Source organism: Eriocheir sinensis, chromosome 60 (genome assembly GCF_024679095.1).
Source record: "Eriocheir sinensis breed Jianghai 21 chromosome 60, ASM2467909v1, whole genome shotgun sequence".
Taxonomy (NCBI): Eukaryota; Metazoa; Arthropoda; class Malacostraca; order Decapoda; family Varunidae; genus Eriocheir; species Eriocheir sinensis.
In genome coordinates this window covers 7,208,832-7,228,644 of record NC_066568.1, presented here as the reverse complement: position 1 = coordinate 7,228,644, position 19,813 = coordinate 7,208,832, and the positions used below count along the sequence as shown (strand labels likewise).

Sequence of the window (19,813 nt, the reverse complement as noted above, 5' to 3'; positions counted from 1 at the left end):
CCGCACTTTATTTTTCAGTTTGTTGCTGGAATCACTTACTGGCATTGCTTATCCGTGCACTGATGCCAGCGTTACAGTTCTTTCTGTTTCATTATTGTCTCCAGACAGCCCCAACAGTGCAGAGTGCCCCGTTGAACTCTATTGCCTCCATCCATTATCATCCCTGACATCCTCCTTGCCTTCCCTTCATTCACTTTCCTCTGTTCCTCACCTCCTAGGCCTTCCTTGCAAGTAGATAGCCTAGTAGTAGCAGTAGTATAGTAGTAGTAGTATTGGGGATGGTATTGGTAGCAGTAAAAAGAATTACAACAAAATCTTTATATATATTTATTCATAAACTTAACAATAACAATATAACTATCACATATAAAAATAGCTTTGAAAACATTAACGAAAAAAATAACTATCATACACAACATAACAAAATAAACATGAAAACAATTAACAAACCTTATATATACGAGTGTAGCGCGGCATATATAAAACTTCATCCATTCATAATATTAAAAATATATATATATATATATGTTTAGAAGTCTGAAGCCACTGCGAACCAAAAAAAGAACCAATCAATCAGCTCTTATTTTCTTTATAACTTTCATAATTTTGTCCTAAGTCTTTTTCTCAAGTTCCTCTTCTCTTTTTATTATTCCTACCCTCTTCATCGTCCTTGTCAATCTTTACTTTTTCCATTATTTTCATATATTTCTTCTCTCTTTTCCATCTATCTCAAGCTTCTGTTCTTCCTTTTCTTTTTACTACTCCTTATTTTTTTCTACACCGTCTTTATCCACTCTTTACTCTTTCTACTGTTTTATTATATTTATTTTCCTCGTTTTCCTTCTCTCGTTTCTTTTCCGTCCGTCCGTCCGTTCCTTTCCCTACTCTTTCTTTTCTTTCTCTGTATCCTCTTTCTCGTCTTTATCTCTCCTTTACTCCTTACATTACCTTTTTTTCTCGTCTTCCTTCTCTCTCTTCTCTTCCATTCGTCTCAAGCTTCTGTTCTTCTATTCTTTTTCCTACTCCATTCTTTCTGTTTCTAAATCTCGTCCTTTCTCTTCCTTATCCCTCCTTTACCCTTTTCGTTATCTTCTTATGTCTCTTCTTTCGTCTTCTCTCCCTTGTCTTGTGTCTGCTCAGGTGCGTGGCGGCTCTGAGGTACGGGGAGATAAGGTGCTCAGCCTCCCAACTCACCTGGAGGAATGTTGACAGTTATTAGTACAGCTATTGTGACTTCCACCAACACTAATACTACTGCTGATGATGCTACTATTACCACTACCACTATTACTACTACTTCTACTACTACTATTTCTACCCCCCACACACACATACACCACTCCTTGCCCTCGTTACCTCTATTCCAAACACACAAATCTCAGCATAAACAAACATCACAGCCAACATACACACATAATCGGAACAACAAAAAACAACAACATGCAACACAGAGCAAGCAAACACACTCGTTAGTAAGCATTATCCGCAACACACACACACACACACACACACACACACACACACACACACACACACACACACACACATGGTCCCTAACTTATCAATCTTTACTCGTATATTAAACTCATAATAACTTTTAATATATGATAAAAATGTGATCATATGCTAGACAAAACAAACTCAACACAGTCCTACAAAAAAGAAACACAGGCAGATATCAATAAGTAGGAACACACACACACACACACACACACACACACACACACACACACACACACACACACACCTGAAAAAACACCTGCTCACACACCTGTCCTCCTGCTAACGATAGGTATCCAGACATCCAGAGGCTCGCCCAAGACACCATACTCCATATTCCTCATCAGCCGCGCGTGACTCTCCGATACCCGAACCTTCAAACCCCCGGGAAGTGGTTGCGAAATCTCCTCCGTAGGCTTGAATCCCTTCTGAACCTCGCTATCATGGGGTTCAGGGACGGTGAGGGGGATGGGCTTACTGGGGGAGCTGATGATGGGGTTAGTGGATTGTATGGTGTTTGGGTGGTGCTGGGGTGGTGATAGTGGTGGTGGTGGGTGGAAGTGTGATGATGGGGATGGTGAGGAGAACGTGTGGCCTAGGGGTGCTTCCTTCCCCTGTGGCTCCACCCTTACACCCTGGAGTGGAGGGGGGCGGGAACGTACAAACTGGGGGGAATGTCCTTGGGGGTGGTCCGTGGCTCCCCTTAGAGTACCAAGAGAAAGGGATGTGGCACTAAAATCAGGCCCCCCAGGGATGGTGAACCGCGGGAGCCTTGGCCGTTGTGACCCCTGGGATGGGCGACGTGACCCCTGAGCCCTATTCCCCTGTGGTCTACCCTGCTGAACAACATCTCTCACACTCCCCCCATTCTGCCTGCTTTCCTTGGGCCTTTTCCCCTGCTGGTTCCTGCTTCCCTGGGGTCGTCGTACGGGCTTGGGTTGGCCTTGCACGGCTTTGAAGTGGTGTGGCGGAGGGTTGATGTTAAGCACGACCTCCGGTTCGAGTCGCACCACGCTGTAGGAGGATCCGGGACCGTCTAAGGTGTTGGATCCTGCTGTAAGAGGATCATGAGGGGCTGGAGGGGCTGCGGGGGCTGGGGACTGAGGGTTGTGTTGACGGGGGCTTCTGAAGGATGGAACTGGGGGCTTCTGGGGGCTAAACTGAGGCTTGGAGGGGCCGTGTATGGGTGTTGGAGGCCTGAAGGAGAGAAAATCACTAAATGGCGTGAAGGAGGACGAGGATGACGGGTTAGGTCGTTTGGGGGACTTCTGACGAGGATGTGAGGACGAATGGGGGAAGAAAGGATGCGGAGGAAGAGGAGGGAAGAACGACGCTGGAGTGGGACGAGGAGGAGGAGGTGGAGGAGGAGGTAGAGGAGTCGTAGGCGGAATCTGGTCTCCACTTATCACATCAGACGGTTTGGGACTCGGGTGGAAGCGATGGTCGTGTTCCTGCTGGTGGTCGTTGGCTGTAGCACCACTCTGGGCCACGTGCCGCTTCTGATTGTGGTCGTTGGTGAACTGTGGTCGTCCGTTGGAGTCCCTGAACGACGACTCTTTGATCTGGTTGTTCTGGAAGTCGTGTGGGGGTCGTAGTGGATTTGTAAAACGTGGAGGTGATGGTCGTTCAAGGCTATTAAAGTGTGGAGGCCGTTCTAGGTTGTCAAACTGAGGAGGAGGTCGTTCTTGAGTATTAAAACGAGGTGGGGGACGTTCAGGTCTGTCGAAATGAAGGTTAGGTCGTTCAATAGTACCGAAATGAGGAGGAGGGGGTCGTTCCGGGTTACTGAAGTGAAGTGGAGGTCGATCTTGGCTGTTCAGATGAGATGGTGGTCGTTCCTGCCTCGTAAAAGGTCGTGTTGGTCGTTCTTGATCCGGGCGTTCGTGACTCCCTGAAGACGGATGTGGAGGTCGTGGCTGTCGAGGGGGACGTTCGTGACTACCAAAAGACGGAAGGGGTCGTTCGTGCCCTAAAGGTGGTCGTTCTTGGCTCGGGAATTGTCGTGGCGGCTCCTGGTGGCGGGAGAAGTGACTAGGAGGAAGAGTATTGGGTGAGAAGTCATGTGGTGGGCCGTCATTGGCTGAAAATTCTTGTGGTGGCTTGCGATTGGCTGAAAATTCGTGTGGGGGGTTGTTATTGGAGAAAAATTCAGGTGGTGGGCTCCCATTGGCTGAAAATTCCCGTGGTGGGCGTTGATTGGGTGAAAATTCGTGTGGGGGATTGTTATCAGCGAAAAACTCGGGCGGTGGGCCTCCATTGTTTGAAAATTCCCTTGGTGGTTCATGATTGGCTGAAAATTGGTTTGCTGGGCGTTGATTGTCTGAAAATTCTGATGGTAAGCGTTGACTGGCAATAAATTCTCGTGGCGGTGAATTAATGGCTGAAAATTCTGTTGGTGGGCCTTGATTAGCTGAAAATTCTCGTGGTGGTCCCTGATTGGTCGGTTGGCGTGTACTGAGCCTGTTATTGGTCGGGACGTTGGGTCTCAGGTGGGCATTGTTACCTGGCTTCACCTGTCTGTGGCTGAAGTGATTAGGGAGATCCGAACCCCCTGTGTGACCTTGTTTTAGGATCTCATGGTTTTGATGGTGTTCGATGCCTTCTTCTGGCCCTCCTCTTCTTCTGCCTTCTTCCTCCTCTTCCTTCTTATGACCTTGACCTCCGGAGCGTGACCCTGAAATACCGTGTTGCTGGAGGTACTGGTCGAAGGAGGGAAATAAGATGTCTCCCTCTTTCTTCTCTCCTTCTCCTCCTCCTATTCTTCTTCTTCCTTCCTCCTTGGTTTCCCCGGAGTCGTCAAGTCGTACAGGTCGAAGTCGTGTTTTTTCGTCCCTTTTCACGTCCTCGCTCGAGTCCTCACGCTGACGACTTTGAAGCCTCGATCTCGGAGTCGTTTTTGAAGTGGTCCTCGAAGTCGTCCTCGAAGTCGTCCTTAAAGTCGTCCTCGGAGTCGTCTTCGGGGTCGTTCTCGTGGTCGTTCTTAGTGTCGATAGCGGTACTTTGATCTGCGTACGTGTGGGGGTCCGTGAAAGCGCTTGGGTCGTCCGTAGAGGTGTAATAGTCGTCCGCGGTCCTTGCTCCCTCTCCTGGCTGTCCGTTGTCGGTCTAAAACTTGCTGGGGTCGTTAAGGGTGGAAAAGTCGTCCTGGCTATTTGTTTCCTCTCCTGCTTGTCCGTGGTCGTCCGTAGAGGTGCTTGGGTCGTTCGTGAGAAGGGGGAGGCGTGGGAGGGGAGAGTAGGGGTGCTGGCTTCCCTCCCTCGCTGCCACTCCCTTCCTGTATCCTCCCCTGAACCTTCTTCCCTCGCCACACCTATAAGGAATTAGATCACACCTGTTAACTTGGCCACACTCACCGCTTAAATACGGCGTTGTAGACATGCAGGTAAAGAAAAAGTAAAAAGTCGAAGTAAAGAGAAAAAAAATTGAAATCAGATAAGATGAATAGATGCTAAATAGATAAATACAGGTCAGTTAATACAAATAAATGCTCGAGAATACGCAAGAAACTGAAAAATAAGTTGGTAGCGGAAAAAGCATATTAAAAAAGTTTGTTATAGTCACAGAACGTTGAATGGAAAAGGGAAAGTATAAGAGGTGATACGATGCTTTACAAGTGAATGAGAGAAATAAAAATAACAGAAACGGAACGAAATATACGTGGAGGAAATGAAGCAAGAACCGCAAGTGGAGTGTTGAGAAGAATCAAATGTGAAAAAAGTAAAGCAAGACATGAGAGAATAAAACTTATGGGAAAAGATGGAAAAGAAAGAGAAAAGCAATCAGGTGAAAGAGAAAGTGTGGAAAATAAAAAAGAAACCAAAGAAAATTATGGGAAGACAAAAACATGTAATAAAAGGAAAAAAAGGTCAGTGAACAATAAAAAAATGAGAAAAAAAGAAAAAGAGAAAAGATGGAAAAAACATGAAATAAAAGAGAAAAAAACAGAGAAAACAAAAAGGTCAGTGAGTGAAAAATATAAAAAATGAAAAAAAGAAAAGAAATAAAAAAAAGAATATCCGGTAAAAATGAGTGAATCAAGAACTTATTAAAGGAAAGGAAATGAAAGAGAAAGTGAAACAAATCTATAAGTAAAAAAAAAAGTAATAAGTAAAAGAACAATGAGATAATATAAAAAACTAATATGATTGAGCTTGTAAAAGAAAATTAAAATCTCTCTCTCTCTCTCTCTCTCTCTCTCTCTCTCTCTCTCTCTCTCTCTCTCTCTCTCTCTCTCTCTCTCTCACCTGCGTCCTTCGGGAACTTGTTGGGGAACCTTTTGAAGCTCACGTAGGAAAAGGACGAACCTGGAGAAGAAAAAAAACAGGTAAGTGATTAAGTATTAGGGTTACCTGTGTGTATGTGTGTGTGTGTGTGTGTGTGTGTGTGTGTGTGTGTGTGTGTGTGACTCGTAACTCACCCCCACTCTCTCTCTCTCTCTCTCTCTCTCTCTCTCTCGTACCCGGGGTGGAGTCAAAAGTCTCGCTCCCTTCCACTGCTTGTCGGTTGCTTGGTGCTTCCTCCTCTTCCACCTCCCCTGAAAGATAAGAAATAATGATAATAGTAATAATGATAATAATAACAATTGATCTGCACTTCAGCTTAACACTTATCTCGTTAAGAATCTTAGAAAATAGATCGTGTGTGCAGAACTTTCTTTTGTACCAAAGTATGGGAAAAAAAAAACTCAACAAACAGTGAGACAGCAGAAGTTCCAAAAGAATAAGCAATTTAAGTCGTAGAGGTGTCTTGATACTCCCTCCTGACAGCGTTCAAGTCGTAGGCAGGAGGAAATGCAAACAATCATAGGTTCTTCCACAATTTACCAGTGAAAGGGCTGAAAGAAGAGAGCCTGGTTAACTCTTGCATCAGGAATTTGGATAGCATAGGGTTGATGAGGAGTAGAAAGTCGCTAGCAGCTGGGCCGCGGGAGGTGCAAAGGCATGAAGTCAGCAAGTTCAGAAAAGCAGTCAGCATGAAAATATCGATAAATAATAGAAAAGAAAGAAACATCGCGCCAGAATTTAGGAGGTAGCAGACAGTCAGTAAAAGGAGGGAATCTGAATCTATAATCGCGTACTATTTATGTAACCAGGGTTTGATATTTTATTTCTAACACTTACGTAAATTAACTACCTATCCATTCTTATAAGAGCAGCACTTGTCCCCCTTTCTAAAGCGAGAGTAATTAAATCCGCCCCTCTCTAGTGAATCTTGTAGCTCTCCATCTTCTGCTAATCATCAACCAGGAATCCCTCAAACCAATCATCACCCGTCCATCACCCTCATCCATCACCCATCACCCATCACAACCCGCATTCCTACCCTGTTTCTGGCATGTCTAATGTGGTGTCGATTTTTTTCCTTCTTAATAATTCAAATCGAGTAAATGTATCAGGGTTCATCATCAGTACACTCCTTCCACACAGATACAACCTCATCCCGTGCATTCCCTCCCTGCTCCAAATACTTTATGAAACGTGGTGTCGATTTGTTCTTTCTTCTCAGTGGTAGAGATGAAGTAGAAGTATTAGTGTTGATACTAAGCACACTCCTTTTACACACACACACACACACACACACACACACACACACACACACACACATCACCTGCATTACTGCCCTTCTTCAGGTATGTGTAATGTGGTGGCAACTTGTTCATCCCTTTTAGTGTTGTTGTTTAAGGATTGCTCCTTCCTAAGAGAGGGAAGCACGGGCCTTTGTCAATTTATAGCGGTCCGTAGCAGGGTGCCGACAGACCGACTCTATCGACGAGGACTGGCGTGTCTGTGCCCCTCTTAGTGATATAGATGAAGTAGATGTAATAGTGTTGATCCATTAGGACGTCCCAAACATAAGGATATAACATAAGGACACCCCAAAGGACACAACATAAGAATCCGAACCCTAACCTAACCTAACCTAAATATAATATAACATAACATATAGGACACCCAACCTAACCTAACCTAACATTATGTACGTACACTCCTTCCACATATATGCACGATAAAATACCCAATAGTTTACCTTTTGTGTGTTTGTCTGTATTCTTTTTGATCCGAAGCGTTTCAAGGAGAATGTTCGAAGCTCCGTGTCCTCCCGCGTCCTGAGCACTTCGTTATGCACACACACACACACAGACACACACACACCTTCCCTGTTTCAGATGACCAAGGCATGTGACCCCTCCCCAACCCTTACCCCCCGTCTCAGCCCCCCCCCCCCAATCCCCTATAGTGACCCATAGCACACTCCATTTTCTCTTTCTCGTTCTCTCTTTTTTCAGCTAAGACTATGGTGACACCCTCCCCACGACTGCTATACCAATGAGCGATGAGCCGTCCACGCATCAGCCTCTCCACGCGTCAGGACACACAATTTTCCCTGCCTAATAATTATGATCGTCCCTCTCCCCTTATCTCTTCCGCATCACTAGACTCGAGTTCCAGTTTGTGAGCCCGATGATATAATTGGTGGCGTGGAGATTGATGTGTTCACTGGGATGCGATTCTACCTTTTTCTTTGTAATGTGATTTCTTGTATTGTTTTTTTTAGTGGCACGGAACACATGGGGCCATTTTCTCCAACATCTCGGGGCTTACACGCCAATCAGTAATCAAGAAACAAGAATAAGGACCATAAAGGGGCTATTACACTGGGCATATTTTCCTTAGATCTTCAGTCAAACCACGATTTCCGCTGGCGTGGTTCTCAATTGTTTCTTGTTATTGCTGCTGATGATGATGGTGAGTAATACCGTCGTCCTTCGGTGAAATCTACCGTAGCTTTGGAAGATCGTGGACACGTCAGAAAACCACGCAAATATGAGAACCACGCCAGCAGAAATCGTGGTTTGACTGAAGATCCACGGAAAATTTGCCCAGTGTAATAGCCCTTAAATGGAAGCCGTTACAAAGGCAATCACACGCCTACTACTGGACTGGACTGGTAAGGCTTTCGTAGAGGTTATTGTGGGTGTTTCTATGGTTAAGACCCTAATGATAGTCTGACAAGGCGTTTAACACTCTCTCTCTCTCTCTCTCTCTCTCTCTCTCTCTCTCTCTCTCTCTCTCTCTCTCTCTCGTAGTAGTAGTAGTAGTAGTAGTATAGTAGTAGTAGTAGTAACAATAGTAGTAGTTGTGTGCAGAATAGATGGATCTGCATGGTGCTTTGTGAATCTGTTTATGTATTTTCTTTTATACACGGCAATAAGATATAAGAGTATAAGGTCAGAAGTAATAGTTTATTTTGTGAGTTAGTAGGCTCAACTAGTATCACTATTGGTATTATTGGTTAGTATGTGTTATATTCACATGGCAAGGCTGTATCATAATTTTAATAAGCCTTTGTTATGCTAAACGAACTCGTCTTTCCTGAGGTATAACACTTGTATCATCAAACGTTTTCGGCTCTTGTTACGAACGTTTTTCAAGGCCAGAGAGGGGCTACGTCGAGTTGCTATGAGTGTTTAGTCCCGTTTACAGCGCGGAAGCCTTGCAAAACTACCGCCAAACCCAGGAAACCTCATGGAAACCGCGACAACTTTATTTTAAATGAAACTTTTTAAATGGACTAAACCTTCGAAGAGTTTGATGATATAGCCCTAAGCCATCCCTCCACCTTGCATTTCAGTAGTTCTACTTAAACACTCGTCCATGCGATACTTCAACCAGTCTGCTGGTGTCACGCTACCACCTGAACCCGTAGACTATATTATAATGTAAGCAGGTAATTACAGGTAGGCTTCCTCCTCGCTTCATCCGGTCAGTGACGTTAATTAATTACACTGTGTTATGGGAGGGGAATGTTAATGATAAAAGAAAGTAAAAATGTTTGCTCTACACTACAGTGGCCCGGATTCTCTCAGACACTTTCGGATCTCACGGCAACTATATTTAATGGTCACAAAGGAGATTGGTCGGTTTCTCATGAGTGTATTTTTTACGTTCATGGTGCAGAAACCTTGTCAAACTATCACTAGGCTCATAAAACTACCCATGGAAATAGTGACGCAATCTTCTTATGAGTGTTTTTTTAATGTTCATGGTGTAGATACCTTGTCCAACCACTGCTAGGCTCATAAAACTACCCATGGAAATAGTGACACAGTCTTCTCTTGAGTGTTTTTTTTTATGTTCATGGTACAGAAGGCTTGTCAAACTACCACTAGGCTCATAAAACTACCCACGGAAATAGTGACACAGTCTTCTCTTGAGTGTATTTTTAATGTTCATCGTGCAGAAGGCTTGTCAAACTAACACTAGGCTCATAAAACTACCCACGGAAATACCCACAGCAACCTCTACCAAAATGGATGAGTTAGCCCGGAAATGTTTGAGAATGTGGAATGTGGAATGTTTGAAAAGATTTATGGGTTAATGAAAACTAGCGCGGTAATACAGTAAAAAAAAAAAAAAAGGAAAACATCAACGAGAGAGAGAGAGAGAGAGAGAGAGAGAGAGAGAGAGAGAGAGAGAGAGAGAGAGAGAGAGAGAGATAACGTCTTGAAAACTTTCTTACAAGTGGACAAAAGATTTCACATTGATTGATTTTGTCTCTCTCTCTCTCTCTCTCTCTCTCTCTCTCTCTCTCTCTCTCTCTCTCTCTCTCGTAGTAATAATAGTGGTAGTTGTGTGGAGAGATAGATGGATAGAGAGAGAGAGAGAGAGAGAGAGAGAGAGAGAGAGAGAGAGAGAGAGAGAGAGATCGCTAGACACGGACCACACAGGAATTCATGACTGGTGACATTGATAGAATAAAAAAAAATATATAAAAAAAAAAGAAAAAGATAAACTACAAATATACGACTCTGGAATGTGACGATCACGAAGAAAATTTGAGTTTGATCTAGAAAAACAGGGAAAACGTGACCGAGAGAGAGAGAGAGAGAGAGAGAGAGAGCACTATTTATATACCAATGCACTACTTCCGTGCCTACCTGAGGATGAAGAGGGAAAGTTCAGGTCAATTGAACTCCTTTTTATATAGAGCGGTAAGCGGCGGTGTGGTCTTTGTGAAGGGTTTTGTAGAAGAAGAAGAAGAAGAAGAAGAAGAAGATGAAGAAGAAAAAGAAGAAGAAGAAGAAGAAGATGATGATGATAATGATGATAAATAATGATGATGAACCACAAGAAAATAAAAACAAGAACAAGAACAAGAATAGAAAGAACAAAAGCAGGTAGAAGAAAGAAAAGAAGAAGAAGAAGGTGGACAAGAACTAGAACAACAACAAATTAAAGAAAAATGTAATAAATAACAAAGAAGAATAAAAATAAGAAGAAGCAGAACAAGAACAAGAAAAGAAAGAATAGACTATTTGTTTCTATACATATTTAGAGAAGAAAAAGAAGAAAAGAAAAAGTTTATAAAAAGAAGATATTGAACAGTAGTAGTAGTAGTAGTAGTAGTAGTAGGAGGAGGAGGAGGAGGAGGAGGAGGATTAGGAGAAGGAGGAGGAGGAGGAGGAAAACAAGGAGGTAGAGAAGAAGGAGAAGGAGAAGGAGGAGGAGGAGGAGAAGAATGAGAAGGAGGAGAAGGAGAAGGGGAAGAAGTTGAAAGAGAAGGAGTAGAAGGAGAAGCAGGAGGAGGAGGAGGAGATGGCCAGTCCCCAATGCAATACTCACTTTTCTCAGCACCAGACGCCTGTTCAATAATATCCTGCGTCGAGGCCAGGATACGATGAGGCAGGAGGAGGGAGTCACTATCTTCCGGGGAGTAGGTCTTGAACTCCCTCCCACTCCCTGTGCTCCCCTGTCTGTCATGCAAGTACTCCCAATAGTAATGCGTCTCGTCATGGTCTACTTGTGTCTCCGCAATGCCGTTTCCTCTCGTGGTCGCGTCATGGTCCGTGTTCGACGCTACCTCAGTGACTCCATTCTCTGTCCCCTTATTTACCGGCCAAGTCTGGTGTGTCGGGGCAAACGGGAGAGTGAAGGGCTTGTACAACTTTCCCTTTCCTTCATCCGTAGCTGCAGGAGGGAAGGTAAGCCCCGCAGGCGTCCCCAGGTAGCTATTAGCCGCATTAACCCGGTGTGAGCTAAGACTGGGGGCGGTAGGGGTGGTGTGGAAGACGCTGGAGTCAATGTGTATTTCCGTGTTTCCAGTGACTTTCTCCTTGGGCGTGGGGGCTGTGGGGGGCGTGGGTGTCTCGCCTCGCCCAGCCACCGCAATAGAGCCACGCACGGCTGCTCCTGGGGTCGTGAGAGGCGCTGAAAACACAGGCTCTGAAATCGTCACGCCATCAACCGCCAAGCCATGCGCCGTATTGCTCTCCGCTGGACCGCCCGGAACAACACCATTTCTCTTTGGCTTTTCACGGCTCTTTGGCGCTGACTGGTGATCGAGGGGAGTGTGACGAGGAGGTAAGTCACCGTGAGTCATTTCTCTGCTCTGGGAGTCGTAAATATCACCGTGGTTGTCTCTTTGGCGGTGAGAAACAGTGGTTGGGAACTTGGTGTGCGATCCGGCTCGAATTCCCAAACTGCCCGCGTGTTCCCAAGATTCTGTTCGGACTTCATCGGTTTTTTCCCCACCGGTAATTGACTTGTGAGCGGCGGCGCGGGTGCCTGGACTCTCTCTTTCTAAATGTGGCGGGTCTGCGGTGAGTTTTTTTCGGAGGTGTGAAGAAACGCGTGTGATATTGGCCTCCTCTTGATTAGGTGACGGTGATGACGGTTCCTGCTCTCGCTCGGGGTGTTGTTCTCTCTGCCTGATGCCTCGCACAGACGAATATCTCATCCTGTCTACCCGAGACCGTACTAGTCTTGCTCTTTCGCGCCTCCTCACCTCCCTCTCTACCGCTGAATCATCTCGTGCAGCTGCTTCTGTCGTTAAATCATCCCTGACCACCTTTTCTCCTCCTCTATCGTCTATTTCCTCCTCTGTGACCTTGAAATCATCCCTCGCGTCACTCCATCTCGAATGTGAACTTTGACCCGGTTCCTCGAGTTCCAGTGACCTCTTCTGTGCTATGGCCTCCCCTGCGCCACTGTTAGGTCTTATTTTGGCCCCGAACACCTGTCCCTCCACCTGCACGCCTAGGGCTGGGCTCACGGCCGCCACCACCACCACTGTCACTGCCACTAACGCCGTCACCTGCAATGATGATGTAAAGTGATAATTAGCAAGGGTGAGGATGAGGGAGATGGTGATGATGATAATAATAGACAATAATAAAAAATAGCAATAATAAGAATGATAAGTGTAGTAATAATAGCCTAAATATATGTAACAAACCGCAGTATAGTAAAGTAAATACTATATAATTATCTCGCTCTCAAAATTTTAAGCTATTAGAAAGTTGTAAAATCATATATACGTAACGTAGTAATTAGCAAGGCAATGACGATGGTGATACTGATGATAAAAACTATGATGATGATGATGATGATAACAACAACAATAATAATAATAATAATAATAATAATAATAATAATAATAATAATAATAATAATAATAATAATAATAATAATAATAATAATAATAATAATAATAATAATAATAATAATAATAATAATAATAATAATAATAATAATAATAACTGTGTGTGTGTATTTTTTTTTTTGACAAACCAAACATGGAGACAAACTAAAAGAAAGTAAGTCTCTCTCTCTCTCTCTCTCTCTCTCTCTCTCTCTCTCTCTCTCTCTCTCTCTCTCTCTCTCTCTCTCTCTCTCTCTCTCTCTCTCTCTCATAAAAGAGTTAGGAGAAAGTTCAAATAATAGACGAAATTAATTACAAGGCAGGTGTGCCCCAGGTGAGGCCCGCCTGTGTCACGGCCTGATTGTGGCCCGCGGCGGCCCGCGCGCACACACACACACACACACACACACACACACACACACACACACACACACACACACATTGAGTCTTATTTCTCCTTTCACGTAACATATAAATCAGTGGTTCCCATACTTTTCCAGGCTGGCGCCCCCTTGACTCCCAGGTGAGACCCCCCCCCCCCCACCCCACCCCCACACATGCGAACACACGCCTATCTCTCGGTATATGGTAAAGTAACAAAATAAAGCCATGCTTTCGTTTATATTTCTTACTTCAATTTTTTTTATCTATATATAAGGCACACGTGCTATTTTAGCTAAGCTTTAGTGTTTGTGACAAATTTCATCATTCAGGTTTTGCATAAAAAAAATGTTATTAATTACTTCTATTGCCACCCTGCCGCTCCCCTGCCGCCCCCCGAGATCTTTCCGCCGCCCCCAGGTTGGCGCCTCGCCCCAGGTGACGAGGTAGACAACGGTCCCAACGCACTGGTTCGATTCCGGTGATGGGTAATATTCATTATTATTATTATTATTATTATTATTATTATTATTATTATTATTATTATTATTATTATTATTATTATTATTATTATTATTATTATTATCATTATTATTATTATTATTATTATTACTTTACAAAACACACACACACACACACAAACACACTATAGCACGGACACTTAGAAACATATCCGTGCTAATAACTATATAATGATAAATATATAATTATGAAATAAGCGTACCTGCGACTTACACTACACATTGCTTTCAGCTGCAATGTTTAAACCTAATCAATTATTCCCCAAAATACAAATAAGATATACTTCTTTTAATCTCACTAAGGTTATGAAAATAAGTGTAGGAAAACGACAGCTGAGTTGAAAATTTTATCACCACACCTCAGGATCTGAAATTATAACCTTTTCCTTTTCTTAATTAGTTGCGTTAGTGTTGCAGTTCCTTTTTATGTCGTTTCCCTTGGTACTGTACAATGAAGGTATTACCACATTATTTTGAAGATTAACTCTCTTTCAGTATAGTAATGGGTCGCTATTTACACGAATCACAAACACAAAAGAAAACAAAAATCACAGAACTAGACTCCACAACACAATCTATGTACAAGGTTCACAGTGGCCCACGTGGTTGCCTACCTTCACCGCCATGCTGCCGACGTCCCACTCTCACCCATGACACACACTGAGGCCCTCACGCCACGCCCTGCCTTTTATAGCTTCAGGCGGGGCCATTTCTCTTTCACGTGGGGGGCGAGGGGGTCGAGGGGATCGAGGGGGCAGTGCCAAGACAGGTTTTTTAGAGCTGGTCGTTATATTCGCGTGTTTCGGCTGTGTTTCTCATGACAACACGAGCCGCTAATGATGTGTGAAGCCTGGACGATCGCTGATTGGGGCGGAGGTGAGGGGAGGTCTGCTTGCTTGGGAACCGTTGTTTGTTGTTGTTGTTGTTATTATTATTATTATTATTATTATTATTATTATTATTATTATTATTATTATTATTATTATTATTATTATTATTATTATTATTATTATTATTATTATTGCTTGTTATTCATAAGTTAGCATTTGTAAATAATGGTCATTGGTACTGTGATCTTATTCCTAAAATATTTATATTATGATACAGGTTATCATTATTGTCTTTATGATTATTGTTATCATCATTATCATCATCATCATTTTCAGTAGTAGTAGTAGTAGTAGTAGTAGTAGTAGTAGTAGTAGTAGTAGTAGTGGTCGTGGTGCATGGTGGTTTCAAAACTGTACCGAAGATTAAAAAGAGATAGGCATAGAGAAAAAATATAGTGGAATGATGAAGCAAATAATTGAGAGAGAGAGAGAGAGAGAGAGAGAGAGAGAGAGAGAGAGAGAGAGAGAGAGAGAGAGAGAGAGAGAGAGAGAGAGAGAGAGAGAGAGAGAGAGAGAGAGAGAGAGAGAGAGAGAGAGAGAGAGAGAGAGAGAGAGAGAGAGAGAGAGAGAGAGAGCGCGACACCGTGAACCGAGGGGAAAGTAGAAGTGTGAAGGAGGAGGTGAAGGAATTGGAGGAGGAGGAGGAGGAGGAGGAGAAGGAAAGGCGTGGAACAAACACAAACACTGATTAGGAGACGAAAGAAAAAGTAGAGGAAAAGGAAGAGAAGTGAATGCGAATATAAAAAAGGAGGAAAAGTAACAGGAGGAAGAGGTGGAGGAGGAGGAGGAGGAGGAGGAGGAGGAAAGGCGTGGAACAAACACAAACACTGATTAGGAGACGAAAGAAAAAGTAGAGGAAAAGGAAGAGAAGTGAATGCGAATATAAAAAAGGAGGATAAGTAACAGGAGGAGGAGGTGGAGGAGGAGGAAGACAAGAAAAGGACGATGAATAGGAGAAAGATGAACTGGAAGATATATAGTTGTCAAGAAGGAGGAAACATTCAAGGAGGAGAAGGAGGAGGAAGAGAAGGAGAATTAGGAGAAGGAAGAGAGAAGAAGCAATAACAGATGACATAAAAAAAAGTAAAAAGAAAAAAAGTAGATACAAACACAAACTCACACATACTTAAAGAAAATAAGAACATAAGAACATAAGAACGTAAGGAGTCTGCTGGTTAATGTTTTTTTTATTATTATTATTCAAACTAAACTAGCAAACTCAACAGGTGTGGGAAGGATGAACGTAAGCAGGTGTGCGAGGGAAGAATGTAAAGGTGGAGATTTAAAGAGATTCAAGACCCATTCAATTTATTTACTTAAGGGGAACTGTTAAAATAGAAGATAGAAAGGCGGGTGTTTGTTAGGACTACACTCTCTCTCTCTCTCTCTCTCTCTCTCTCTCTCTCTGATTTCAAAGCGTTTTGATAAAGTCCCGCATCATAAATTACTTTACAAAAAAAAACAAAATAGGTATTGACGGTCAAACCAATGGATGGATCGCGTTGAGCAACAGACAACAAAGAGTAGTGATTGATTGATTAAAACAGGGTGAGCGCCTGTCACTAGTGGCGTGTTCTTGGCCCAGTGCTCTTCATTATTTACATCAACGACGTGGATGTTGGACTCAAAAACCCATTTAGTAAAAAGATGCAGACACAACACAGAGATTGGTAACTCGGTCTCACTGACGAAGACAGGCAAAGCCTCCAAGAGGATTGATCAAAATTTCAACAGGATAGGATAGATGGATGATGCTGCCCTTTAACGTAGACAAGTGCCAGGTCCTTCGGAAAGGAACGAGGATTAAAAAATGAAGCGCGTTAAACCGCGGACGTAGCTCAAAAAAAATTGTCAAAACCTCAAATTGGGGGTCAAAATCGCGTCAAAAATCAAATTCAACACATGCATGCATGCAGCAATAAAGCGAACAGAATGTTGGGCTTCTTTAAAAGAAACTTTTTTTTATTTAAGATGTTCCCTCTCTCTCTCTCTCTCTCTCTCTCTCTCTCTCTCTCTCTCTCTCTCTCTCTCTCTCTCTCTCTCTCTCTCTCTCTTTTTCACTCTTCGAATCACCGCCACCCAGGCACGTCAGAACCAACAGTCTTATTTTCTTGTTGCTGCTTTCACTTAATGCTTTCCGCCCCGACACACACACACACACACACACACACACACACACGGATTCTATATATATCTAAGGGGGCGTGGTAGGTTTCGCAAGCACATATAAGGATATAGTTTTAACACACACACACACACACACACACGTTGGCTATGGTAGAGTGAGAGTTCATAAGCAACACACACACATACACACCATGGCGCAACTGGTTAGAGCGCTGCGTTGCCAGGCTTCACGGTCTGACAGGGCAGTAGTTCGAGCCCGCCCAGGCCGGATTTTTTCCGTTGACTAGGAGTGGTTACTGTCCCCCCTGGAGCAAGGGGGTTGGGGTGTGTGGTGTGTGAGGTCCTGGCAGTACCCATAGATCGACGGCAAAGAGCACTTGCTCATGTTGGGAGGGTACCTGCTGGCGATTACGAGTCCAACACGTGATCAGGCCGTGGTGAATCACACACACACGGGTTCCATTTAAAGGGGGGTGGAAGGTTTCGCAAGCACATAAGAATATAATTTTAACACACACACACACACACACACACACACACACACACACACATACACACACACGTTGGCTATGGTAGAGTGAGAGTGCATAAGCGACACACACACACACACACACACACACACATATATATATATATATATATATATATATATATATATATATATATATATATATATATATATATATATATATATATATATATATATATATATATATATATATATATATATATATATATATATATATATATATATATATATATATATATATATATATATATATATATATATATATATATATATATATATATATATATATATATATATATATATATATATATATATATATATATATATATATTATATATATTACTTAATCACTTCTATTTCATTTATAATAGTGGAGTCATCATGGCAGCATGTTGAGGACTTTTTCATTTGTTTGGGTCTTGCCTCGCGTTCTCTTGCTTAAAAATTTTAGTAAGATGTGTAGTGATTTCATTGTCTATTTAGATTAGACAATACCATAAATAGAATAGAAGAGTAAAAAGAATAATGAAAAAGTGAAAAATAATTAAAAAGAGTGAAAGATTTAAAAAAATGAGATTTATTTGTAGCACACCGTAAGAAAAATTAAGAATGTTATTTAAATATAGGCTACAATTAAAAACAAAAAAAGAATACAACAACAGTGATTCAGCAGTTGGCCATAGGAAGCGTTTTTATTTAAGCGATGAATGACACGCATTGATCCATCATGTACAATGTTAAGGTCGGCTCCTCTGAAATAATGTTCTCGCTAGATTCCTGTTCACGAATAGAGTGACTAGACAACATGCAGCCATCTGTACCGTCTTCCCGCCCACACCTGCTCATCTTCCTCATTCCATCACCTGTGTATTTCGTTATGTATGTTAAAGTATAAGAAAAATCCCATTAATATGATTTTCGTGTGTATATGTATTAATAGCATGTCGCTGCGGCTGCTCCTTATTCTCTCCGCTTTCTTGACGGTTACATCTTCTCCAGTCCTTCTTCCTGCTCCCGTTTTATTTTTTTCCAGCAAAGGAGGCATCTCAGGGGCAATAAACATAAACAACAACACAGAGCCCGCCACACGCTGCTCCAGCAAAACAAAACAGAACGAGAGGCCAGAAGGTAGCGGCCACGTGACGGCAAAGTACGTTGGGTTATTATAGAAAATTGTGTGCCACTTTAGCGTGCAACATTATTCAGCTTCCTAAATGATATACGAAGTGTGTATCGTGAAAGGCTGTAAATGTAAACTAATTGTATCGGCTACGCAGCCCCAGTGAACTCTGCCATAGTGATGACCGTTAATGTGGGTACTGTTTTATGTATTATGGAGACGATTAACTATATGCCATTAACTATGAATTAAAACCCTGTTCATATCATCCTGCAATGTGAGATTCTTGTCCTTGAGGTAGACGCACACTCAAGTGTTTTAATGGCCGAGGCAGACCGCCCGCTCCAATGTAACAGGCCAGGTAGACCACAAGATAAAGTAGCAGCGAAAATTACTACTAGGAATGCCATCTTTTTTTTCTTACGGCTTAAGGCAATAAGCAAAATAAAGTAAAATAAAATAAAATAAAACCCGCTAGGCGCTGCTCCTGGCAAACAAGAGTGGCCCCAAGAGAGGTCAATACATAGGATGGATGCAATGCATTGTAAAAATACCTAGCTCTTATTGTCCCTGTGTTAGAACTGAAAATACTCACGGATATCTACACGTTCTCGTAGTACAGCTTTTCAGAGAACCATGTGTTGTGGCGCCATTGGAGCCCACGTCTTCAGCTAGTAGGTGAATTGAAGGGCCAGACGATGAACTAGCGTTGTCACCCGTACAAAATCTTAGTTTTCTGTGAGGCTTCCCGTCACCAAGGCCTTATCACCGTGTACTACGCCAAACACTTCCAAATATACGCCGCACGTAGGGAACACTGCAACAAAAAGATCACAGTGTGGTATACACGCTGAACAACTGATAAACTATTTCATGCATTCACTTGGAATCTCCGTATACGTCTCTTGTTGCGTAAAGAGACTTCAAAAATTGCGCCTCGGCGAGTGGCCGGGCGCGATGGTATAATCTTGGGCGCAGCACGACAGGGGCTCACTGGTGGATCATTGTCCCTGCGCGTCCCCGAGATAAGGACGTAACACAGACCTTTTAGCCCCAATTTTACATTAGTAGTTTTTTAAAAGTTTGAAAAAAATAAATATTTTTTTGTTTATGCAACCACTATGTCACGTAAATGGTTGTGGAATTATTATTTACTAATGAGATTGTAAATTAAAAAGTGTATATATTTAACTCTATAGATGTTATATTTTTTTAATGCTCTTTTGTAGTGCCAAGGATTAATAAGAAATATAGTTGTGTAAATTAAATAGTTAGCCTTAAAATTAGGTAAGAATATTTGATGGGAAACAAAACTAAACCCGTA

General features: G+C 42.6%; 1 protein-coding gene across 1 annotated transcript; it reads right to left on the bottom strand.

Annotated features, from left to right (window-relative positions):
* Positions 1-320: 320 nt before the first annotated feature.
* On the bottom strand, positions 321-14,485 carry LOC126985847 (serine/arginine repetitive matrix protein 2-like). The gene is made up of 6 exons (XM_050841306.1): positions 14,438-14,485; positions 11,124-12,594; positions 5,960-6,034; positions 5,745-5,804; positions 1,772-4,810; positions 321-1,194 (listed from the first exon to the last, which is right to left on the bottom strand). Exons 1-6 carry the CDS (start codon positions 14,447-14,449, stop codon positions 1,178-1,180), a joined length of 4,674 nt encoding a protein of 1,557 aa, XP_050697263.1. The 5' UTR covers positions 14,450-14,485; the 3' UTR covers positions 321-1,177.
* Between the last annotated feature and the right edge of the window lie 5,328 nt (positions 14,486-19,813).